The 20,483-nt window shown below is 40.4% G+C and overlaps 2 protein-coding genes across 5 annotated transcripts in view; both read left to right on the top strand.

The window, feature by feature from the left end:
• The window catches only part of LOC137641610 (prostaglandin reductase 1-like), a 581,256-nt gene that overhangs the window by 443,836 nt on the left and 116,937 nt on the right, over positions 1-20,483 (top strand). The window lies entirely within an intron of this gene.
• LOC137640409 (uncharacterized) overlaps positions 1-20,483 on the top strand; it is a 205,415-nt gene that overhangs the window by 176,679 nt on the left and 8,253 nt on the right. Inside the window, exons 16-19 of the mRNA XM_068372967.1 lie at positions 12,665-12,778; positions 13,129-13,341; positions 13,992-14,205; positions 15,931-16,151. Of these exons, the coding sequence (XP_068229068.1) occupies positions 12,665-12,778; positions 13,129-13,341; positions 13,992-14,205; positions 15,931-16,151 (762 nt within the window). The remainder of the gene's footprint in view (positions 1-12,664; positions 12,779-13,128; positions 13,342-13,991; positions 14,206-15,930; positions 16,152-20,483) is intronic.

The following is a 20,483-nucleotide window of genomic DNA, read 5'->3' on the forward strand; positions in this document are numbered from 1 at the left end:
TTTGCTGATTAACAATAAAAGGTGGTTTTTTAAATTTATAAATTTTTGCAAATAAAAATTACTTTTAAATTTTACATTACTGTATTGTTTAATGCACACGTTGTTCATATTTAAGCCAAATTAGCCTCTATGGTGAGAATTCATCCTAATCAAAAGTCAATTCAGATAAAAAGATAAAGCAAAGCTAAGAAGTAAAAGTATTTTTGGGCTCAAGCCATGTCGTCCTGATGGAAGTTCCTATAGGGTAGCTTCCTAGGGTATATTACAACTACGGCGATATTCCCAGAGAATTTACCTTAAGGTACCAGAATTCTAACTCCTGGAGCGAGTATCCCTCGTGAAAGGGATATCGCGACATATCAGAGGACGTATTCTAGACACGCCACATGGCAATCTACATCCTGGACAGAGATTTCGTCTCGTAGGAGGTGATTGGCGAGATACGAATTCAGGAAAGAAAAAGGGGAGCCGCTCCCAAGGCTTCCCTATCCTCCGATTCGTATGCGTGCCTGGCGCCAATCCTGGCGCCATCTGTATTCCTTTTTGCGTAGCTTAACAACTCGGTGTTTTTTCCTGTTTTTCTCGCAAATCTTGGATTTATTCGACTTTTCATGGCTTCTTCATCTTCGTCGGCCTCTGATAAGTTGAGTATAGTGTCTGTTATGTATAAATGTAGGCTCTTGGTAAAAGTTTGAGTGATTAATAGGATTAATCTTTGATACAAGAGCCGTAGCCTACCAGAGGCGTCTTGGATGCTGTCGCTCGCTAGGTATAAGTTAGTTAGTCAGAGCGACATTCCTGGTTGTTTTGCTTTAATAAATTTTAGCTATTTAGCATTACATAGGATTTCCTTTCGTGCTTAGTATTATTTGGCGAAGTATTCGCCATTCTGGCCTACGCTAGGCCATATAGCCTAGTCGTTTGGTCCTAGTACTTCATGCATGATTATGGTTTTTCCGAGTGTAATTAAAATTTTATTGAAGCTTTAGGCTATATTTTATACATTTTAGACTGTGTGGAATATTTCCAAGATAGTATACGAGTGAGTTTCGGTGAATTAGGTAATCGATTCTCTTGGTGCCTAGGCTAGTTGCTTATGGAGCCTTAGTATACTTTATCATACTCCCCGGTTGCTTTCTTTTCTTCGTAGAAGGTATGCAATCCCTTTCCCTCTGTTTAAGCCTTGGGCTTATCCCTAAGTGGTTTTTTCCGAAATTTATTTTCGATAAAACTATACTAGGGTGTTACTGTACCTTCCTGTTCCTGTAGTTATGGTTCAAGAGGGACAGAACAACAGAGTTTTTAGTCTAAGTCTGTGTTGTCTGGCTTGGGGCTGAGTCCCCCTCGCTGACCTAACACATACAAAGGGAGCTTAGCTCCCTTAGGTCACTACCAAAGGTTTCTGTGGATATGATTCCTTCTTTTGTGATCTACCAGACTAGTCCTGTTGCTGTTCTCGCGGGAGGATAAGTTCTTCCCTTGGAAGTAGCAACGCCTTCCTTGCTTTGGTGCTCTGGAAGCTGGCAAGTATTGCTGGCCTTTCCCCTTAGATCTCCCTTAGGCTAAGATAAGTTTCTTAGCTGCGGGTGATCTGTCACTAAAGCAAGGTTGGCAGGACCCTCTTGTCCCTTCCCCCTCTTTCTTCATACTGTACTGTACGTCGTTCTACATCTGGACCTAGTATAGGTTAGGATGTGGAATTGACTCAGCCCCTTGCCGGCCGGCAGAGCTGGCCGGCAGGGGTCTTACTGTACTGTACGTCGTTCTACTTCTGGACCTAGTATAGGTTAGGATGTGGAATTGACTCAGCCCCTTGCCGGCCGGCAGAGCTGCTGGCCGGCAAGGGTCTTATGTTTTAGAGTGCTGCCCGGACCTCTCTTGGTCCCTCATCTATGCCTGCCGGCAGAGCCGGACGGCATGGGTCAAGGAAGCCTGAATTAGTTTCTCCCCTTCCTTATATGCACTCTTTTGGTTGCCGGGCTTGGAGGTTGTGTACACTCTTATCCCGGCATCCATTCTATTTTTCTTCTAAGTGCTGTACCTGTCCCGGCTGCCGGCCTCATAGGCCGGCAGCCGGGCAGGTGTAGTCCTCTGGTTCTTTTGCTGCCGGCTGGCATCGGTCTTGTACCTTTGCCGGCCGGCTTATGTCAGCCCTTGTCTGCCGGTCACCAAGAGTGTGGCCGGCAGCTGGGTACTACCTTGTGTAGTTGCTGGCCGGCAGCCATTGCCGGCCAACACTGGCTGTTACCGGCCGGCAGTTGCTGCCGACCGGCACAGGCATTTGAACCAGAGTGCTGCCGCCCTATAGCTGTTAAGTAGTATACTTTAAAGCTAGTTGTGGTGTGTGCCGGCCGGCAAAGGCAGGCCGGCACACATCCCCCTATACTGTACTAGTATTCTTCTGTATAGCATATACAGTAAGAGGAAAACTATAGTAAGGGTTTTGGTACAGCACTGTGTCTTCTAACACTATTGTGTTTTCTTGCACGCCCCTTTGCTGTTGCCCTCAGATAGGAAGCTGAGTTCTTCCCTGTCTATTATCCAGGATTTTAAAATCATTGCTTAGGTGTGAGCTCTACCTGTTTCCTCTGGAAACCTTGCATTGGTTACTCTAGAAGAGATAAACCATTTTTGATTTTATTATCTGGAAGGCTGCAACAATGGGTTGTGAGGGAAACACAAGTGTGTGTCTTTCCTTTATGAATTGTTATGCTATACTATGCATATCCAGTGATACATAGTTCACTTGATACTCATGGAAATTTCTTCTCTTTACAGGAGGACCCTCCGAAGTGCGGAAATGTTTTCTGCAATGTCCGCAGCAAGAACCTCTGTGGACATGAGTGTTGTAGGAGACATGCAGCATGCGCTGTCTCCAAGGATGATCTCCAGTATTGGGACCCTCAGGTATGTACTGTATGCACTAACCTGATTACTGAGGCTTTTGATTCCCCTAGAACGGCGGAATCAAGGGATATAGCAAGGGAAAAGCTTCGTACTTGGGTAAGGGGCTTCAAGAAGAACACCTCTGGCCCTTATCTTCCAAGTGAGAAGATGAGGGCGTATCTTTTTCCCCAGGCATCAGCTGATGCAGTGATTCCCCAGCCTCAAGAGGAGATCCCTCAAGATCAAGTCCAGGTGGACGTGGAAGTCGCAGTTGCGATGCAAGACATCCAGTTAGATGACAGGATGTCTGACCTGGACGAACGTTTGGAACAAGACCTCCTGGCAGAAGGTCAGGATGAAGTTCAAACCCCGGATGTCGTAGAGGATGAGGTCGACGAGGTGTCGGCTATTCCGGTTCAGATTCCGGATCCTATCCCCTCAACATCGGCCGGTCTCCCAGTAGAACTGGGACAGGCCCTCTCTTCGATTGTTGGAATGATCCAACAAATGCAGAAGGAGAATCAGGAGAAGGCGGCTGCTGTGGAACTGCGTATGCAGTCCCTGGCAGAATCACGTGGACCCCGGAAAGGGCTCAATGTGAAAGACCTTCCCATATGCTCAGATGCTAACCCCTGGAGGTATGCTGAGCACATGCCAATGACGACTGGAAAGATCGTCATCTCGGATAAGCTGGGTTCAGTTCCACTAGAGGAGGTGGAATTTTGGCCCAGCAAGGCATCATATCTGGACTGCTATGTCCGGCTGAGAAAAGAACCAGCTTCAAGGGAGGAGACAGAGCCGAAGGAGGTCATAATTATGGACCACGCTAAGGCTCAAGCCCTACTTTCATCCTCGATGAAAGAGAGGGGCTTCTCTAACTCGAAGGTAGCTGCATTGAACAAGAAGCTCCCTTCTTTTGTGTCCTCTCCTGCTAGAGCCTTCCCCTTTTTACAGAAAGGGTTTGCGGCTGTCCTAAAGGCAGTCGAGAACGGCAAGCCTTGCCCCTCCCTGGAGGAGTGTAAACCCTTGTCGCTGGCCCTGCCTATGGACCACAAAGACTGGAAGGATGTCCATCTGACATTCTCAGTGGGAAAGTTGGAGGCTGATATTGCCGGACGGCAATTCGGCGAGGACCTCCCCAAGCTGTCCGACTCTCTTTTACGAAGAGAGTTCGAGACAAAAGAAAGACTGGCTGCCTCAATGTCTCATCAGACTACTCTTGAGACGATGGCAAGTGACCCCAAGGTCCATGAAATGTTCATGGTAGTGGCTAAGTCTCATCTAGCCACAGTGACGAAGGACCTTTATAGCTTCGTCAGGGCAAGGAGAGCTTGCAGGGAGTTCGTGTTCACCGGGGCCTCGGTGAGACACGAGCCAAGGAAGTTAATCTCCTCCAACATTTGGGGAAAAGACCTTTTCCCTACCGATGTGGTCAAAGAGGTTGTTGATAAGGCCGCCGTGGAGAATAGAAACCTTCTCCAGAAGTGGGGCCTGGCTATCAAAAGAAAATCTTCCCCGGATGAGGGTCCTCAACCAAAGAGGAAGAATATGAGGACTAGGCTACCGTCTCGGTCAGCCAAGCCTTTTAGACAGCAACAGCAACTGCAATTGCCATTGCCTCCAGTGCCCCAGATGGTGGCACAAACCCCGACTACTTTTCAGTGGGTACCCCAGGCTGTGCCAGGTCAGTCATCCACATTCACCCCCAATGTTCGAAGGACAGTCTTCTTCCTTTCTTGCAAAACCTAGAGGAGCAGCCAGAGGCTCGTCTAGGCGCCCCTCAAGGGGAAGGGGATTCAGAGGTGGTCGTGGTCAGGGAGGCAAGACCTCAGGACGGCAGTCCAAGTGAAACGATACCGGTAGGAGGGAGACTGATGAAATTTTGGGATCGCTGGACCTTCGATCCCTGGGCCCAAAGCCTACTCAAGAATGGACTGGGCTGGAGCTGGTACAGCACTCCACCCCCGTGCCTTCGGTTTTTCCAACACTCCACCCCCGTTCTGGAGGAGTACGTTCAAGAACTGTTGGAGAAAAAGGTGATCCGAAAGGTGAAGTCCATCAAATTCCAAGGGAGGCTGTTTTGTGTTCCCAAGAAAGACTCGGAAAAGCTCAGAGTCATTCTGGACTTGTCGCCACTCAACAAGTTCATAGTGAATTGCAAATTCAAGATGCTAACACTGCAACACATAAGGACCTTACTGCCCAAGAGGGCATACTCAGTCTCTATAGAATTGTCAGACGCCTATTGGCACATTCCAATCAGCCGTCGACTCTCCCCCTACCTAGGGTTCAGGTTACAACGGAGACTATACGCCTTCAGAGCCATGCCATTCGGGCTAAACATAGCCCCAAGGATTTTCACGAAGCTTGCGAGCGCAGCTCTCAAACAATTACGCCTAAAGGGAATTCAGGTAGTAGCCTACCTGGACGACTGGCTGGTGTGGGCAGCATCCGAGACCGAATGCTTGCAAGCTTCCAGTCAGGTGATCCAGTTCCTAGAGTACCTAGGCTTCAAGATCAACAGAAAAAAGTCTCGACTTTCTCCATCCCAAAGGTTCCAGTGGCTGGGAATCCACTGGGACCTTTTGTCACACAGTTTCTCCATCCCGATGAAGAAAAGGAAGGAAATAGCGGGCTCTGTCAAGAGACTTCTAGATTCCGAAAGGATATCAAGACGCGAACAGGAGAGGGTACTAGGCTCTCTCCAGTTTGCTTCAGTGACAGACCCAGTGCTAAGAGCACAGCTAAAGGATGCAACCGGAGTTTGGTGAAGGTATGCATCAAACGCGCGAAGAGATCTGAGAAGACCAGTGCCGCCTCGGCTACGTACTCTTCTCAGGCCTTGGTCCCAAGCCAGACATCTAAAGAAGTCGGTTCTTCTTCAGCCACCTCCCCCGTCGATGACGATTCACTCAGACGCCTCAAAGGAGGGATGGGGAGGTCACTCTCATCGGAAAAAAGTCCAGGGGACTTGGTCCAAGCTATTCAGGACCTTTCATATAAACTCTCTAGAAGCTATGGCAGTGCTCCTTACCTTAAAGAAAGTCTCCCCGCGTCACTCGATCCACATAAGATTGGTGATGGACAGCGAGGTGGTTGTGAGATGCTTGAATCGACAAGGGTCGAGGTCACCACCTCTCAACCAAGTGATGTTAGCCATTTTCCGATTGGCGGAAAAGAAGAAGTGGTACCTGTCGGCAGTTCACCTTCAAGGAGTCCGCAATGTGACAGCGGACGCTCTATCCAGGTTCACACCGATAGAGTCGGAATGGTCCTTAGACGCAGGATCATTCTCCTTCATTCTGAATCAAGTCCCAGAACTGCAGATAGACCTCTTTGCGACGAAAGACAACAAGAAGTTGCCCCTGTACGTGTCCCCGTACGAGGACCCCTTAGCGGAAGCAGTGGACGCGATGTCCCTCGACTGGAACAGATGGTCCAGGATTTATCTGTTCCCTCCTCACAACCTTCTGTTGAGGGTCCTCAACAAACTGAGATCCTTCAAGGGGGTAGCGGCAATAGTGGCCCACAAGTGGCCGAACAGTATGTGGTTCCCCTTGGCGTTGGAACTACAGATGAAGTTTGTGCCGCTACCACATCCAGTTCTGACCCAGCGAGTCCAGAAGTCGACTGTCTGCGCTTCATTACAGAAAACCCGGACCCTGCAGCTCATGATTTTCTCGCCCTTGCGGTGAGAAAGCGTTTCGGGATTTCGAAAGCCAGCATAGACTTCCTAGAAGAATATAAGTGCAAATCGACTAGAAGGCAATATGAGTCATCTTGGAGAAAATGGGTGGCCTTTGTAAAGGCAAAGAATCCGCAGGAGATCTCAACAGACTTCTGCTTATCTTTCTTCATCCACCTCCATGGCCAAGGGTTGGCAGCTAACACGATTTCAGTGTGTAAATCTGCTTTGATGAGACCCATTTTATTTGCCTTCCAGATCGACCTAGGTAACGAGATCTTTAATAAAGTTCCGAAAGCCTGCGCTAGGCTCAGACCTTCAGCACCTCCAAAGCCCATCTCATGGTCTTTAGACAAAGTTCTTCATTTCGCCTCCCTGTTGAGCAATGAAGAATGTGCGTTAAAGGATTTGACGCAAAAAGTTATTTTTCTATTTGCACTCGCGTCCGGGGCCAGGGTTAGTGAGATCGTAGCCCTCTCGAGAGAGGCAGGTCGTGTTCAGTTCCTGGATGGGGGGGATCTGAACCTGTTTCCGGATCCTACGTTTCTCGCCAAGAATGAGTTACCCACCAACAGGTGGGGTCCCTGGAGAATCTGCCCTCTGAAAGAAGATGCATCTCTATGTCCAGTAGAATGCCTAAAGGTCTATCTTCGTAGAACTTCAGACTTCAAGGGTGGTCAACTATTCAGGGGAGAAACATCAGGCTCAAATTTATCTCTGAATCAACTCAGAGCGAAAATCACATATTTTATTCGCAGAGCGGATCCTGACAGTACACCCGCAGGTCACGATCCGAGGAAAGTTGCCTCATCCCTAAATTTCTTTAATTGTATGGATTTTGAACATCTCCGTTCATACACGAGCTGGAAGTCTTCCAGGGTGTTCTTTCGCCACTATGCGAAGCAAGTAGAGGAACTTAAGAGATCTGTGGTAGCAGTGGGTCGTGTAGTTAACCCTACTGTTTAACTCTGCGAGGAACAGTGGTCTTAATTGGGACGATTAAGTCCAGGGTGAGTGTGTAGATACATACTGTACTACAAACTAAAGGAGGGCACCAAGTGCCTACATAGACTGTTCCTTCTTTCAAAGGTGAACCTAGCATAAGTACAGACATGTGTGCCGAGCGTTTCTAACGCTAATGTGATTGATTTGTAATACAGACTTTTATGACTTGATACCTCGGTATCTTATTAAGTGGCGTTTAATGGTTTTTCTTTCAGATAAACAAGTTCTGTTTACTATCATACTTATGCTTAAAGTTTTGGGTTATCCTCTTTTATATATATATATATATATATATATATATATTTGTTGTTAACCTGTCTGTTTATTGTCTGTCAATAAACTTGTTCTTGAGAACCTTGCGTCTCTTTCACCTGTGTCAAATTATTGGTATAATTGAGCATTTAATTCTATGTATCTTATCTGGGATAATTCTGATAGAATTGTTCTGTTATGCAAGCTATGTTGCATTGGTTTATGTAAGTCCCCTAATGGGAGGACTCCGTCCCATAAAGGGACGAGGGCGGTTTTATTAGTTTCTTCCTATGCGGATATAAACCTTTGTCCAATACAAGTATTGTGCGGATTACTGGTCAATATATATTGACGCAGTGGTTCTATACAAACTATGCTTTACTTAATATAGGGCGAGACCACTATATTAGCTTGCCTGGTATTCATACATAGGTATATGTACTCTTCGAGACTTTTCCAGAGTCTAGTAGGACTCTTCCCTGTAGGGGGCAGGAAGCTCTAACATAGTTTATAGTTAGTTGAAAAGATGTATAACGGTAACATCTTAGGTCTCTAGGTCTAGTCGACCGGGAAAAAATTACCTCCGGGGAGTACGGCACGTTCTGAGAATCCACAGATACAGTAATGCTCTGGTACACTTCCATCAGGACGACATGGCTTGAGCCCAAAAAACGGATTTTGAGCGAAGCGAAAAATCTATTTTTGGGTGAGATGGCCATGTCGTCCTGATGGACCCGCCCTTGCCTTTCTAAGAAAGGGCTGTAGGACCCCTCCCTACATACAGTATCTGTAGCACCTCGTGTACGCTACAAGGAATAGGCACGCATACGAATCGGAGGATAGGGAAGCCTTGGGAGCGGCTCCCCTTTTTCTTTCCCGAATTCGTATCTCGCCAATCACCTCCTACGAGACGAAATCTCTGTCCAGGATGTAGATTGCCATATGGCGTGTCTAGAATACGTCCTCTGATATGTCGCGATATCCCTTTCACGAGGGATACTCGCTCCAGGAGTTAGAATTCTGGTACCTTAAGGTAAATTCTCTGGGAATATCGCCGTAGTTGTAATATACCCTAGGAAGCTACCCTATAGGAACTTCCATCAGGACGACATGGCCATCTCACCCAAAAATAGATTTTTCGCTTCGCTCAAAATCCGTTATATAACTGACTAGGAATAAATTGAAGTATCAGTAAATAGATGAAAGGTAGCTGGATGAATAAATTTTATTTTTCCTAAAGGTAGAAAACTCAAACTAAGACAATAGAATGCCAATGCAGAAAAGTTGAAGCAAACTCCAAGAAAACTAGTTTTATGGTTGCTACTCATCCTAAAGCCACTGAAATTGATTCATGAGGTGGTAGAGGAAAGGTACTTTATTCTGTTTAACAAAACACAACTGACTGAGAAACTATTGATTAGTTTTTAAGTATATATAAGCACTTCATTTAACCACCTCATTTTTTAGTGTTTCGTTTGACTTCTTATCTTCTCAAACTAAAAGGCCGGTATGACAAGCTGAATGATAAGTTCCCTTAATTCTTTTCTGAATATTCTGTATCATTACATTTAATATGGTAATAACATTATTTCTTTGAACCTCCCCTGGTGTTCATTTTGTTTGTAACGAAGCTGGTTAAATATCAACATTACCCTAAAACTATAATTTTTTTCATTTTATTCTTTGTAATTACTATGCCACTCTAGTGTAGTATTGGGATCATGTGGTAGTGTATGGTAACACTACTGCGTAGTAGACAATATCCCTTTGTCTTTCAGTTCTCTCGTCGGCTGTATCTAGTGCTTACGGTATGTGCACTCCAGATTAGGATTTCAGTGTTGCATCAGCTATTTGCTGGTATCATTTGGATAATAATTCAAGGATTTGGTAAGCATGTGTCAAACATTATCCTCACATAACGATATATATAAGGGGATTAAAAGTGAAGAGTGAGGGCAAAACTTCTCAGTACTGAAGTATATTTATTCTCAGTTTATATATTACCCTTTGAAATTTGTCTTTTCAAAAGGTCTACACCACCTGCACAAACCTGTCTTCTTTGTCTACATCTTCTATGTGGGGTCGATGTTTCTTGTCAACTTTCTTCATCTACCTCTGTCCCACACCTCATCGCCGGTTAATCCCTTTGATCGAAGGTCATCCTTGATACAGTCCACCCACCTTCGCTTTGGTCTCCCTCTCCTTCTTGTTCCCTGTACCTCCATTTGCATCACTCTCCTCCCCATATACTGTTCATCTCTTCTCATGACATGACCATACCACCTCAGTCTACTTTCTTGGATCTTATCTGATACTTTTCTAACTCCTGTGGTACCCCTAATTACCTCATTTCATATCTTATCTCTTCTTGTCACCCCACACATCCATCTCAACATTTTCATCTCTGCCACATCCATCTTCTCTTCTGTCTTCTTTATTGCCCACGTCTCCGCTCCATACATCATTGCTGGTCTCACAACTGTCCTGTGTACTTTACCTTTCAACTTAACCCTTATTTTCCTGTCGCATAGTACTTCACACACTTTTTTCCAATTCTTCCATCCTGCTTGTATTATGCTCACACCTGTAGTACGCTCAAACTTGTTGGGCATATTAAAGACTTCTGTCTTAGTTCACACTATGTAAATTACTGTTCCTTTTAGCAAACAGTTCCTTGAAATGTTGGAATAATTTAATTTCAAATTTTAAGGGAATAATTTAATTTCAAATTTTAAGGAATTCACCTTTTCCTCCCCATCACCTAGTTTTCTTTCCAAAGAATCTGTTTCACTTAATTTATTTTCAATTGCAGTTTCCACTTATGTTTCTTCAGTATTCACAATACATGCTTTTGGTGGCTTTCTTTGGGGCTTCTCCTGGAGATGCCCAAAAGAAAGCTTTTATGCCCTGTAATATATTTTAATATTGTAAACATTGTGTAAAAATTATCCATAATAGAAGCATCCTTGGGTGGAGAACCAATTGTTACTTGTATTCAGAATTTTGGGGAATATTGATTCTGTGTTTGAATACAGATTTGGTATAAACTGTTCAAGGTATCTACTACACTAGAGGGGTAGGGTAATCAAAAGGAAAGAATCTGGCAATGCATTAGTTTTAGGGTAGAGTAGACCTCAACATTTAACTATCTTCAAGAGAGAAGCAATATGAATGCCGTGTGACTATAAAAATAAGCAATTTTATTATTAGAATTATGTTTTTAGTGTATGCTTTATAATTTGGAGTTGAGGTTGAAGTGTCTTTAAAAAGTGAAATAACAACTTCATAAAATATCTTTTTTCCACTCCATTGAATAGTTCCCAGGATCTTGCCAATTTGATAGGAGACCACCTCTCATTATAGTTTTGACATTTTACAATATTTATAAGTGTGTCAACTCTTTATGCTTTGCTGCATTATCCTGTATAATGCCTCTACAAGTTCATAATTTACCTCATCTACTGTTGATACTTAGCTTCTCTTTTCTGGGTGTTGATATTTTAGATGATTATATTTTTACTGTTTTGTATTTGATTGTATGTATATATACTTGTATATACTGTAACATATACTGTACATAGGTAATTGAGAGAATTAATTTTAATAAAACAAAGAGGATTTTTATTTATGAGACAAGCCAGTGAACTGACTGACACATTCTTTAGGAATACATTTTATAAAGTATCCATTGTATTTACTGTTGTGGTTGGAAAAGCAAGCAAATAGCCTGATAAGAGATATGTAAAGTACTAAATAAAGGGTTGAATATCTATTCTCCAAAACCTGTCTCACAAGTGTCAGCTAGTGACAAAAAATTGTACCATTTTTTGGTTCAAGTACTTGAGAACTACTGTGCTGCTGAAGACTTTTGAAAGCTTAAAGAGATTGTCCTGGAGGAAGAGAAGAACATGATTGTTATTATCAGTACTTGGTACTGTATTTTTCACATTTCTAGCTTGGTTGTAAAGACAAGTGCAGAATTATAAAAGTCAAAACTTTTATTTACTTTGAAGTTATTACTAATTAACTACTGTATGACCTTTTTCAGCATAATATTGCAATTCGCCCATTAGATATAAAAAGATCCAGAATGACATGTCTAAAACATAACTTGCTTCCATGTTTTCTTTTGAAACCTTAACTAAATTCTTGCTTGTTTCCATTTGTCCATTTTAAACTGTCCATGGCTATTCATTAACAAAGTAGGTCCCCAAAGTAGATAATCTAATGCAAACTAGACAAACTAAAAGAAAATAGCAATAGATATTTGAATATATTTGAAGATGCAGGTGAGCATATTTAAACAATACTTTCATATATATTTGCATGTTCTTTCCACAATTATTTTTAAAGGAAACCGAATGTTTGGAGGTAAGTAGTAGTGATGGTTTCAAAAAACAAGAAAATATAAATGTCTTGCTATTATAACTAATGTGTTTATCTTTATATGATACAGAAGTAATAAATGATGTGTGGGTAAAATAATTGTTTTATTATGTGTTCAAAATGCCAACAATGTGAATTTCAGATGCTTGTATATTACTAATTTGTCAATTATATGTTTTGTTGGAGAAATGTCATATATTGTGTGCCTGTTGGGTTTGAAAATTAATAGTAGTAGAGAACAAATTACTTCTACATTTGTTTATATGTGGGAGGTGAAAGTAACATTTTTTGTTAAATAATTTTAACTATCATTGTTAAATTATTTTTTTTGTGTTCAGTATTACTTCACAACATTTGTTTGCCCAAATTCAGAATCCATCATACATAAATAATTAGGTGGATTGATGTAGCTAAGAAAAGATAACTAAAATGTACTATGCTTCATTTTAGGATGCAATTTCTGATGACATGAATGGTGGAAGAAACTCGGATACTGAGGATTCTGATGATGATCATCCTGAAATTGATTTGTCATCTGGTAATAAAGACACATGTGTTCTAGAGGTAAGGTCGATTTCATTAGATGAGATGTTGAAGGGGACTGGGTTTGAGCATATTATTTCATTGATACTATATGATAGCACCTTCTCTGATCAAATAACAAAGCTTTGTGGTAATATGGTGAAAACATGAGGTATAAAAAAGTAGTTTTGATGAAGAAAAACCTATTTTTGAGGATGTGCTGTGTGGTCTCTAAAGACTTTGTTGTAAAAGAATAGAACAGAGATTCCAATACAACATAAGTACCAAAGAAACAATGTATAAAGAAAAATGGTTTCATTATTTTTACACATGGTTTTTCCTTTCCCATCTGTACTTTATGATAAGCATGAACAATCTTTTTATCTTTTTAGCTGGATGATAGAGAAGATGCTGAAATGATTGGACTGCTTGTTGAGGGCTGCACACCAATGCAGTTGGTAACAGTTTCCACGCAAGCACCTCCTGGTGTTCCCAGAGAAAGTATTGTAACCAATTTGCAGATGTTTACAAGAGTATGGAGAGCTAAAGTGCCTGCCGTCCTTAACCATAACTCTTTCAATCAATATTTTGACAGATTGCTCCAGGTAAGTTTACATAGAGGTTTTCTATTTTTTCATATTATTTCTGGTCAAGTATTAAGTATAATTTGCATTTTATCATCATACAACCTTATTCCCTTATCTTCCTATGGCTTCTACAATTAAATATTAATTTTCCTTAATTTTTTTCTGAAAAGAATCAATCCATTATAAATTTGGTAATGCTATTGCTGTGATACTTAATTTTTATATTTAAACTGTTCAGTCATGACATTTTTTTTATTTATAACTTCAGAATATTTAAACAGGCCTTATGCATGTATCAGAAGTTCCTTTAGACCTGTGATGTATTATTAGAAATGAAATGTATTCATTGTTGAATTAGAAGCGTTACATACGCAAATTAGTCATCGGTAGTTTTATGACATCCCCGACTTTTTAAGGCTTTAGTTTTTTGGATGGTATTACATATCCTCATTTATTATGCACCTTTGTTTTGAATTTCCTAATATTTGTTATGAATGAGCAGGAATTAAACTCAGACCAATGTAATGAAAAGTGGCTGTTGATAACACTGAGCTACCATGACTTTGTTGCAAAGATTTCCTTTATCCCCTAAATGGAATGTAAGTAGAGGATGCAAGCAATAATTACATAAAATATTTTGTCAAGATTTCCCTTTGCTTCTTTTTCAGAGTGTTTATTTTAAAGTTAGAAAGTTGGCACCGTGCATCATAGCTGGAATGCGAGTGAATGTAGAGTTGCCAGAAGAGGATGAACTTCAAATTAGCTTGTTTGGTATGGTTCTTGGTCAAGGGAAACCATTGCCTCCATTATCACAACTTCAAAATGCTACTGCTAATGCTTTGTCCACACATACAGATGGCATTATTAAAAAGGCCAAACAAGGTATGTATGGCTATTTTTATAGTTTACTGTCACAGATCAACTTCCTTGAGTAATGTTTTTAATTTGAAAGCTTGTATCAAATCAGTGTAGGCTTTGCTCATACGCAATATTAATCATGTTGACATTTCAATCGTAGATGTACTCCTGTTGTAGAGTTAGGAAATTCCATTGACTTGAACTCTTGTAATGTCACTCAATTCATGGGCATGCTTTGTGAAAAATGCCCGGAAAATAATTTTGGACACCATTTTAAATGAAATACCCCCTAAACAGAAGAGCCTTATTATTTGAAGCCAACTACATTTACTGTATTGCTCTTGTGTTATACTTGGAATTATGTAATAATTACCTCACTTTGTATTTTTTGAAAGTCCCCAAATAATTATATCATAGGTCAGACAAAAGTTACAGCAAAAAATACAAATTTAAGTAAAGTTTTCAATAGAAAATTTGAATAAGCTTTTTTGACTGACGAAAAATGGTCGACCATACCTCCCACTTCAAGCCACCTTTGATTGCCTTGTGAAACTGAGAGAACATTATCTCAGGAATGATGTTCTTTAGTGGGGTCTCCAATTCCAGTGAAGTGGGGGTGTGATACTATAGATAAGTCTGGTATGAGTGTTGCAAAAAATACTCATGATGAACTTGGGAAAGCAAATCTAGATTAATAATTAACCTTCCTAATCCAAGTGCCTGACCTTTGACCTAAAGTCTAAATCCCATCCAATTTAAACCCTCCTGGGATACATGGAATCACCGAAGTAAAAAAGTGGTCTTGCCTGCTAGCACAATATATACAAAACAGTACCGACATAGGATGCTGTAGTGACATTTAATGCAAAATTGAAAGATCATAAAATCTTGTACTTGAAGACAACCAAACCTTGTCTGTTTTGATTTCTGAGGACATTTCTTGACATGACAACTATCTGCCCTGATTATTAACTGTTTAAGAAGTCAAAGATGTCTATTGCCAAGAGGTGTGACCCTCTCCAAGTTGTACTCTTACTTCAAAGACTTGGAAATTGGAGATTATTCTCTATACTGATAGTTGTTGGAAGTCGAAAGATGTCAGTGCTAGAATCTGATAATTGTTTACTAGGCTGTTGTCTAATTTGAATACTGGTCCATCATCTAGCTGAAAAACTATCAAAGGCAAAATAAAAACCTCATGAAGGATTGCTAAGAGTGATGACCTCGTGGACTCCCAGGGATGGAGACAATGCAAATAAGGCCATCTCCCTTGATTAATATATAGAAAGAATTAATAAAGTAATCCAAACTACCATACCCATAATTGGCTTGCCAAGGAGGGTATGAATATTTAGCAGAGACAGACATCAGAAAGTAAATGATGTCTGTTGCACATACAGTACATGAAAATAGCCTACCAAAGTGTGCATTGGCTAAATGCTAAAGTTGGAGAAAGCCACTTTGTGTTGGTGGACAAAGTATCTGGGTCCATGAAAGAATATGCAACTGATGTGGTTGACTGATAACATTGAAAAACATGTCAATGTAAGCTTATTAAAACTTTATTCTGTGCAGATTTAATTATGGAAATATTTTATGTCAATAAGAAAATGCAGTTTTAAGTCTTTAATATAAGTCCTAACTAAATGATGTAATCAGTGTATTGAATTTATTGGAATATGATAATAAGAGGTGTTCCTGAATATTGCTCTTTGTGGCTAATCATATTTCTTTATTTCACTCCTAAAGATGATGGGGAAATGATCTTCAAAATGGAGGAATTATTACCAACCAGTGAAGAAAACATGAAGCCAAAAACTTCAATTCCACATCCTGTAATTTCAAAGCAGTCTGCCTCACCTGCTTCAAATGTCCCCTCAGTACCATCTGCAACGTCAATATGTTCTTCAACATCTTCTCAGAGGTCTTCAACAAGGTCAAGGAATGATCCTAAGTTTTCAACTTACCATGTAAGTGAAACAAAATCAAGTAGTTTTTCAAAACTTGATTTATTTTTATGTTGATTTAATTATGAAAAAGGGTGATTTATAAACTTGTATTTGTTCTGACACTATATACCAACCTTACGCTCTTTACGTAGGAGTATTATTTCAGTGATAGCTGAAACCAGCTGTTGAAGGTTTTGCGAGGTGTAATTAACCTCCACTAGTTAGCGAAGGGGATTGGGTGGTACACCAACCGCCCTGGTCACACCAGAACTAGTAAACAACTGTCACTTTTTAATTTCTGCTTGGTGGAGTACAGACGTCTTGCTCCCCCATTAAAACCAAATAAAAATTTCCCAATATGCCTGCCTGATGGGATCTTAATTATGAGGGTTTACCCCGACAATGAAGGGCACCATTGCATCACTTTCATGTCGGCAGATGAGACCGATCCTCTTGGTCTCTGCCCTGCGTGTACGGGTCACTCCTGCATGCCGGAGTCTCCATGCCAGGTTTGACAAGAGTGGTTACCCTCCCAGTGGATGAGGTTTCACCCTCCCAGTGGATGATGAGGTTTAACAGGCGATGGAAGAAGGCGGCTTCGAGGGATTCCTCTCCTTCGGAGTCATCCTCAAAGGGGAAGAAACTTCACCATCGAACTCCGTCGGCTCGACCTTGCCATCTTGACCCTGTTTGGTCAGCTTCCCCTGTAGGTCGGTCAAATACGAGTGGCCCCCATGTGACTTGGGGACAACCTTACGTTCCAGAGGCCTATGTTGCTTCCCATAGCAAAGCAATGCCTGCCGCTGCCGTAGGGGAGTCTGTTACTGACGACTATGTGCATTTACTTTGGCTTTCCTTGGGGCTCACAGGTTCCCCATGCAAGGAAGAGTTACAGGAGGTCTTGCAGCTGGTAAGCAATGGGAGCAGACATCCACCCCAGGGGTCAACCCACCCCTCATGCACACCTAACCGTCTTCATCTCAGCACCTGCTCACCCAAACGTTCATTCTGTTTCGGCGGGCAAGCATGAGCAGTTGCTGACAAATACTCCTCGTAGTCACTTGTCGGGAGATCCCTCTGGGGTGAACCCTGGAACGAGCTTTAGCTACGTTCCAAGGGCAGTTCATGATGTAGAACTTCTGTCTAGGTTTGCTCAGATGGGGGGGAAACAGAGTGAGCTGCCCAGAGTTCAGCCTCCAGGTGTTGGACAACCTCCCCTGCCGAGGGAGAGTTATCCTCTTCCAGCTGTTGGCAGGTTTCCTTTCTGAGGAAGAGCTTCCTTTCGCCAGCCTCTGTTCAGAGGTCACAAGTAGCTCCAAGCAGTGTGATGGAAAAATATTCTCAAACATATTGAAACAATATGATCCAACAAACTGGAGCAAGTCTGCAGAAAACATCATCAAAATATTAGAAGAAATTCCAAAGAAGATCCAGGGGATAAAGAGACTTATAAAGAAAGTTTACATCAATCAACACATTCCATTCAAGAACAATAAAATGTCCAATATGGTGAATGTGCTGATTGATGCATTGGGAAAAAGAATGCCTAAATGGTGCAATACATGTAAGATGTGGTAAAGTATTCTTAACCCGCAACAATTATTAAGGAAATGCGATGTATGCCATGTACCAACACATCCTAATTGTGCTGAAATGCAACAAAAAATAAGTACTAAAGACACAAAGGTATTCCGCTCATCATGCTTAGTATGGATAGAAAATATAATTAAGTCGAGACTGAATCTGCAAATAAGTGAAGAAGAAGAAGACGACGAAGAAGAAGAAGAAGACGAAGAAGAAGAACAGAAAAATTAACAGGATATGTGTAAGGATGCAGAGGAAATCATTGATACAACATTTGATGCCATTCAACAGCATAGGTAGAAATAGAGTATCCTATGGAAACAAATAATAGACCCAAGAGACTCTACCAGGACCTACATACTTTTAGGGAAGAGCAAGAACAAGAAAAAAAAGAAAAGAAAGATATAGTCTGCAATTCACTGAAAAGAGGGAATTGCAGATATGGCGAAAGATGCTACTACAAGCATCCAAAAATATGCCATAATTATGAAATATATGGTAAATGTGCGTATTTAGACAGATATGGAGACGAAAGCAGAGATCTCCATCTAAAAATATGCAAAAACCTGAAAGAACAAAAAGGATGCAAATTCAACAAAAAATGTTGATATATGCATCCTGCAACCATGAATGAAAGTCAGAAAACTCAGCAAACAGAAAAGAAAAATGAAAGCAAAATGAAACAAAAAAAGAAACAAAAAACAAGCCGAGTATATACTGCGCTATGCACAAAAGGCCCCAAGATATGATGCCTTTCAACCTAAATATGCACAATTAGAGCCCAACTACAAAGAATGCATCTATAATGCCAGGGGTTGGTGCAGATATGGGGATAATTGCAGGTATACACAAAAATAAATATGAAGGCGAAAGAGCAAATATAATAGAAAAGTTGGATTTTTATGGCAGAATTCCTGGAAATGAAGATAAGAACATCATATCAGAACAGGAAGGAAGCATGAGAGAATCCATATTATTACCAATATTAAATAATGGGGATAAAACACAAACCATAATAGTGATGAATGCGCAGGGTTTAGTCACGAGTAACTCTAAAAGGAAAATAAAGTTCTTAGAAGAACTAACCGAAATTGAAAAAATATGTTAAATATAAGTAAAACATGGTATTCCCAAGAGGACTGGCAGTAAACGACAAGATAAAGGGTTTCCAAACATATAGATCAGACAGAACAAATAGGAATCAAGGGGGAGCTGCAATATATGAAAGAGACATAAATCAAGGAAAAGTCTGTGAAAAATACAGCAACACAATGTGAATTGATTGCGTTAGAATTTGAATATGAAAAATTAGTGAATATTGTAGTTTACAGACCCCCAAATACTAAGGAGTTTGACATAATAATAGAAAAAAAAGATATGTGTAGAAACCATAAAGGCTGGAATATACTCCTATTCCGAGATTTTAACTTTCCTTTCGTGAATTGGAAAGAACGGATAGAAGAAAGTGGTTGTATATATATACATATAAAAAAGAAAGTAATTGTAGCGCAGAAGATAAGAGACAGTTTGTAAAGCTTCAAGATATGCTATTAGAACATAATATGCAACAAATAAACCACATTCCAACAAGAAGGGACAATGTCCTAGATTTAGTATTTGTAAATGAGGTGAATTATGTTTAAGAAATAATAGTGTATAACACGGGAATTTCAGACCACAATGTCATAGAATTAATAGTCCATTCCAAAGCAAGTGAACGCAGAGGTAAACAAGGCACAAAACGATGGGAAGGATATGGAAGATATAATTTCTATGGTAAGAATATAAAATGGTCAGATATAAATGAAGAATTGAACAAAGATTGGAAAAATGTATTAGTGAGTGGTAAATATACAGGTAAATATGGATATATTATACAAAATACTGTAGAAAATCGTTGAAAAATATGTACCGATTAAAAAAAAAAAAAAAAAAAAATCGGTTATGCTTACCAAGAGACAGAAGGATCTTATTTCAGAAAATTAGAAAGTGGAAGAAAAAATCTTGCAAAAGAAAAAAATGTATGGAAATAAAAAGTAAGATAGAAAATGCAGAAAAAAACATTGTATCAAAATAAAATGAAAAAAGGGACTTAGAAGAAAGGACACTTCAAAATAATCAAGAAAAACCCCAAAGTACTTTACTCCTATGCAAAAAAGATGAATAAGGGGAGATTAGAAATAGGCCCTTTAAGAATGAAAGGACGGTTACGAATAAAAAAATGGAAATATGTAACATATTAGCAGAAAATATAAGAGTGAATTCACGGCAAGAATTGTAAATGAGAATAATGAAACAGAAATGAGAGAAGAAAATAGTGAATATCTAATAGATATAGATATTAATGAAGCGGATATTGTGCAGGCTATAAGCGAAATTAAAAATGGATCAGTGGCCGAGCCAGATGGAGTTCCAGCGATTTTGTTAAAAAAAACTGCACTCACTATCGCCAAGAGCCGCTTGCAATACTGCTAAGACAAAGTGTAGATATAAGCGAGATATATGTTAAACATAGATTAGCATATATAACTCCCTATTTTCAAAAGTGGATCAAGACTAGAGGCAAGCAATTATAGACCAGTTAGTCTAACGTCACATATTATGAAAGTGTATGAAAGGGTAATAAAATAGAAAATAATGAATCATTTGGTTAAAAAATAATTTGTTTAATATAGGTCAACACGGTTTTGTGCCCGGAAAAAGTACACAAACCCAACTGATAGCACACTATGAAAACATATAAAAATATGATAAATGAAAAAGACACAG

Source organism: Palaemon carinicauda, chromosome 5 (assembly GCF_036898095.1).
Source record: "Palaemon carinicauda isolate YSFRI2023 chromosome 5, ASM3689809v2, whole genome shotgun sequence".
NCBI classification, from domain to species: domain Eukaryota; kingdom Metazoa; phylum Arthropoda; class Malacostraca; order Decapoda; family Palaemonidae; genus Palaemon; species Palaemon carinicauda.